Source organism: Sphaerodactylus townsendi, linkage group LG03, assembly GCF_021028975.2.
Source record: "Sphaerodactylus townsendi isolate TG3544 linkage group LG03, MPM_Stown_v2.3, whole genome shotgun sequence".
Classification (NCBI taxonomy): Eukaryota; Metazoa; Chordata; class Lepidosauria; order Squamata; family Sphaerodactylidae; genus Sphaerodactylus; species Sphaerodactylus townsendi.
This window is the reverse complement of record NC_059427.1, coordinates 167,817,345-167,823,007: the sequence shown is the minus strand read 5'-3', so window position 1 is coordinate 167,823,007 and position 5,663 is coordinate 167,817,345. Positions and strand designations below refer to the sequence as shown.

The following is a 5,663-nucleotide window of genomic DNA, read 5'->3' as shown; positions in this document are numbered from 1 at the left end:
GCTGGTTCCAGAGACTGAACTAAAGACTGAATGACTCACCTCAGGAGCCCCACCTTTAGCAGCCCAGGACAAAGAGTAACCTCTGTTAACCCCTGTTAAGCCCCACCTCCAGCAGTCTCAGCTCTTAGCAACCTTACAAGGAGAAAAAGAGAAAACCCCTGCAAACCCCTGTTAAAAATACACTGTTTTAAAAGATGTGGCTTTGAGAAAAGCCCTCCAAAATGAACACCAGCAGGTCACTCTGCTCTTCCTGGCCAGTTGCCTTGTCCACTGCTCAATTGTTTGAGTACTCAGTTGTTTGAGTACTGTGCTAGGATCTGGGTTTGAATGTCCGTTTCTTCTTTGAAGGTCAAAGGGTGATACTGGGCCGGGCGTAGGATTGCCTTCTCCGGGTTGGGATATACCTGGAGATTTTGGGGTGAAGACTGAGGAGGGCACGGTTGGGCGGAGTTCAAGGGTTTATAATGCCATAGAGTCCACCTTCCAAACTGGCTGATCTCTGTCAGATTGGTTGTAATCCCAGGAGATTGGAGGCTACCACCTGGAGGTTAGCAACTCTAGAGATACTCTGTGGCTAACCTCAAAGGGCTGTTGTAAAGGAAAAGAATGTGGAGGGGAGAGCTGTCCGTGTTGTCCTGAATTGCTTTGAAAGAGGGCTGGATAAAAATAGGCTAGATGTGGGGAGGGGTTGACTACATCGCATTGCTCTCTGCAAGTAGAAATTGTCACATTGTGGACAACTTATCTATGATTAAAAAGGAAGACGGGGGGGTCGATAAAAGAAACATTAATCATGAGAGTTTGGATTAATTAATTGAGCAATTAAAATAGCACATATTTTCATTGGAATGCATTTGAGATCATTTGAGATTTGAGATCGTTCTATATCTGCACCCTTTAAGGATGTTGGAAGTTTATTGTCAGTAAGCTCTCCAGGAAGACCTTTCCACAAGGGACTCATGAAGAATACAAAGTCTTCTTTTTCTTAGCGAGTAGAAGCAAACCGTTTTCCATCAGCGGAGAGGATCAGTGACTGTTGTCATCTTTCTTACATGTTACCCGTCTATGTTCTTGTTCCAGCAGCCGTAAAGACACAGACATTTCTGCATTCTTCGTTATAGGCATTTTCCGCACGCTCCAAATATCCCGGGGTGGGGCAGTGAATTGCCCCAGTTTGTGCAAGTGTAACCTCAGCTTGTGGGTTCTGTGGGGCAGTACTTGGAAGGAGTTGCAAAGAACCAATTTTTAAACAACAAAATGGTTTACTTTTCTTTACAATTAACACTTTTAAAACATCAACATTTAACGTTACAATTCAAGGTCCTGTTCAGGTTGCATTTCAAGTCCTTCTATTTATAGTCTACTGATATTGCCAAGTCCAATTTCTTCTTTGCAAGTTGGCTGGCTCCTGAAGACTCCAAGGGCTTGATGAACAGGTTGCAACATGATGAAGGTTTCCAGGAGAACTCTCACCCATTACAACCACACAAGAAAACCCTGAAACAATAAACTCCAACATTTACAACACAGCAAAACAACAACTACCTTCCCAGCAGTTCCCAACAATATTGAAATTACCTTAACAAGGTGTTAAGGGCTTATAGAAATCAAGGTCCGAGTCTGGTAGCCTTGCTTCTTCTGCAAAAGAGCTCTTTCAGCCTCTCTGCTGCTCCGAGTCTCCACCCCCTTACTGGGTCAACCCATTCTGGGCCAACCCATTCTGGGCATGGGGGTTACACAAGTTTTTCACATGGTTCCCAATCCGAATTCGGGGCTGCCCCACAGCATTTCCCTTACCTAGGGATTTTCAAAACTTGCCAAATTGGCGGGTCTTTTCAAATATCCCGCGCTGATCCCGATACCATGCAAACACCACGGGAGCTGGCCTGGTTTATCTTTCCCGCCTCACTGCCTGCTCTCCCTGCCCCTGTGCTCGCCTTCCTGGTCTCCCCTTCTGACATCACGGTCTTCTCCCTGCGTACTGGCGTCTTGACGTAAATACCCATAGTCGTATTCTTCAAAATGCAAAGATTGTTTCTTTGCTTTTACAACCTTGCCTGCCCATGATCTCGGTGAGCTGCGGGGCTTGCTGGTTGTCCAAGGTCCCTGCGCTGCCACCTCCCCCGCCCCCGCCCCTGCCACTGCCCCCGCCGCCACCACCGCTCCTGTTCCTCTCCATCTCAGCGAACAGCGAACTGGGCATCTTCCCTCTAAAGGGGCAGGATAGTGCCTTCCTCCTCTTCCTCCTCCTCTTCCTCCTGCACTTGGATCAGTGGCGGTAGCGGGGAGGAGAAGTCAAACAGACACAAGGGAAGAAGCCAAGGCGGATGATCAGGTGGCAGCAGCAGCAAAGGGAGCATCCCACCGAACGTTGTAAATACAAATGAACTGGGCTCGTGCAAAAGAAACTGGAGTACTTCATCTCGGTTTTAACTCGAGTCCTGGACAGCCAGGCGAAGGGAGATAGCAGGATAAAATCGACCCAGATCCTGGGTCTACCCCGGTGTAATTATACCGTGCGGAAAACACCATATACTTCTAAATCAGAGAGTTACGGCTCACGGACAGCAAGTGTAATGTAGTGGCTAGACCAGGGGTAGGGAACCTGCGGCTCAAGAGCCGCATGCGGCTCTTCTGCCCTTGCACTGCAGCTCCACGAGCCGAGCCGCTGGCCCCATCCTTGCCCACCCTACAGGCAGCAGGGCGGGTGCACCAACTGCCCGCAGCTGGCTGGGCCGCGCCACTGGCTTCCCCTCTCGCCTGCCCCGTTGGAGCGGGGTGGGCGCTTTCCCAGTGGCTGGCAAGGCCGAGCCACTGGCCCCATCCTTGCCCGATGCATCCATGCGCTTCTCAGAATGAGCAGAGTAAAAGGTTAGAAAAACCAATATATACAGTGTTATCTTTATTTTAAATGTCAAAAATTATTTGCGGCTCCAAGTGTTTTCTTTTCCCATGGAAAACAGGTCCAAATGGCTCTTTGAGTGTTAAAGGTTCCCTACCCCTGGGCTAGACAGTCAAACTGGTTCCAATCCCCAGTGTGCTACAGAATTTCACTGGGTAACTGTGGAATATCTGCTGTATCCGACCCTAGCTCACCTCATAGAGGTATTGTGGTGAAGGTACAATGGAAGATGGAAGATTAACACTGTAAATCGCTTTATATTCCTTCCCCCTTGGGAGAAAAGTCGGGTATAAATGTCAAAATAAATACTGCATTTACTCAAAAGGAAGATGACCCTGAATATTAATATGACCCGTAAACATGATATACACACACACACAAATTACCATTGAACATGTGAATGTATGATCACCTTCTCTTTTTTATGGCATATCGGTAGGAGGTACTGTCAAGTCAGACTTATGACAATCTTGTAGGGTTTTCAAGGCAAGAAGAGTTGATAGGTGGTTTGCCATCTATCTCTGCATAGCAACCCTGGATTTCCTCAGAGGTCTCCCATCCAAGTACTAACCATGGCCGACCCTGCTTAGCTTCCTATAGCTGATAAGATTTAGGCTAGCCTGGCCATCCATGTCATAGCATACCTGAAAAAAAAGAACTAGTCTTGCAAATATAGTAAATCTTTTTCTTCTGATTAAATAGTCCAGCGGTTCTCAACCTGTGGGTCGCGACCCCTTTGGGGGTCGAAGAACCCTTTCACAGGGGTCGCCTAAGACTCTCTGCATCAGTGTTCTCCATCTGTAAAATGGATAAATGTTAGGGTTGGGGGTCACCACAACATGAGGAACTGTATTAAAGGGTCGCGGCATTGGGAAGGTTGAGAACCCACTGAAATAATCAGATTGTTCAACACTCCCTGTTGCTTCGGAGCATCTTTCTTGTTTATGAGATGTAGCCAAGTGGCAGATTCCTGGTGCTTTCTGACAGGAACTGCAGTGCCTTGAATCGTGAGTCAAGAGCTGTTGTGTCTAGGAGCAGCAGTGGCGTAGGAGGTTAAGAGCTCGTGTATCTAATCTGGAGGAACCGGGTTTGATTCCCAGCTCTGCCGCCTGAGCTGTGGAGGCTTATCTGGGGAATTCAGATTAGCCTGTGCACTCCCACACACGCCAGCTGGGTGACCTTGGGCTAGTCACAGTTCTTTGGAGCTCTCTCAGCCCCCCCCCCACCTCACAGGGTGCTTGTTGTGAGTGGGGAAGGGCAAGGAGATTGTAAGTCCCTTTGAGACTCCTACAGGAGAGAAAGGGGGGATATAAATCCAAACTCTTCTTCTTCTTCTTCTTCAGACATTTTGTGATTCCCACACTAGGGCTTCCTTGCAGTGGCATGGCCCCACCCCTTGCAGCGGTGTGGCCCCACCCCCAAGCTTATAAAAGCACAGAGCCTTCCAGTTGCTTCTTGTTCCTTCCAGAGAGGAGGGCAGAAGGGACTGCCAGCTGCCGGCTTGGAGCCAGCAGCTGAGAGGGGGCAGGGCTCGGGATGGGCCCCACCCCAGGATGCTGAGATCCCTCTCCCGGACAGTTATCAGACATTTTGTACCATTTTATTAATGAACTACCAAAGTGGAACGACAACACAGTGCATATTTTTAATGTTCCAGAATCTCGGACGTCCCAAGGTAACGAGACGCACTCATCGAGTTCTCTCATCTTTCTCACTCTGCAGGAAAAGCTCAGGGAGATGCCCCCCCCCCCCCGCCCTTGAGGTTTGAAGGGAACGGTTAAGTATTTTTTTTCCTCTGGTCAGGAAACTGTCAGTCTCACTCAGCCACCTTTTAGAAATGCTAATACAGGTAGTGAAAGACAGTGGGATGAGTTAAATCCTCTCTTCCTTCTCCAAGCAGGTATTACATATTTGGAGGACTTAAAGAAGGGCCTCAGGAAGAGGGCACCTGGCCCGTGAGTGGGTGGAACTACTCCTGTGTGGGGAAAGAAGTAGTAGTAGTTTGGATTTATATCCTGCTTTTCTCAGCCATACGGAGTCTCAAATCAGCTTACAAATTCCTTTCCCTTCCTCTCCCCACAACAGACACCTTGTGAGGTAGGTGGGGCTGAGAGAGTTTGGAGATAACTGTGGGCTGGCTTCATGTGTAGGAGCGGGGAAACAAATCCAGCTCACCAGATAAAAAGTATGCTGCTCATGTGAAAGATTGGGGAATCAAATTCGATTCTCCAGATTAGAGTTCACCTGCTCTTAGCCACTGTAACCACTATATGCTAGAAGGCAGGAAGGAGCAAAAACCCGAAGGACAGTAAATGCACTGTGGTCCGCTTCACTTTCCCTGCACAGGCTCGGAAAAAGTCACGCTTTACCCTTTTTCGCAAAATGAGGGAATTATCTGATTTGTGGCGCAGTGAATTCAGGAGGGGGGGAAACGTGTGTGCCCTGAACATCTGACCAGAAGGGAATTTAGGCTCATTGCAAGGCAGAGCACAAGTGCATAAATGGCCATTGGCAACAAATGCCAGCTCACTAGTGTGGGAGGCTATGCCCACTGCCTCTATGGCCTCGGCTTCAACCAAGCAGCTCTTTCACACAGCTGCCACAAAAGACGCCAATTGTTCTCAACTGCCAGTGATTCTCTGGAGCAGCAGCTTTTTGAGAACTTTCCTGGCCTCTGAAAGGGTCAGACAAGCTCCTGGGTGGGAGCATTCCAAAATCCCTTCCCCTCACACCCAGAAGTGGTACAGTTCATGATGCTTAC

At 48.5% G+C, this 5,663-nt stretch overlaps 1 protein-coding gene across 1 annotated transcript in view; it reads left to right on the top strand.

Moving 5' to 3' along the window:
- Nucleotides 1-2,282, top strand: part of LOC125428008 — a 9,856-nt gene extending 7,574 nt beyond the window's left edge. Inside the window, exon 5 of the mRNA XM_048487582.1 lies at nt 2,103-2,282. Within this exon, the coding sequence (XP_048343539.1) occupies nt 2,103-2,282 (180 nt within the window). The remainder of the gene's footprint in view (nt 1-2,102) is intronic.
- Nucleotides 2,283-5,663: the final 3,381 nt, after the last annotated feature.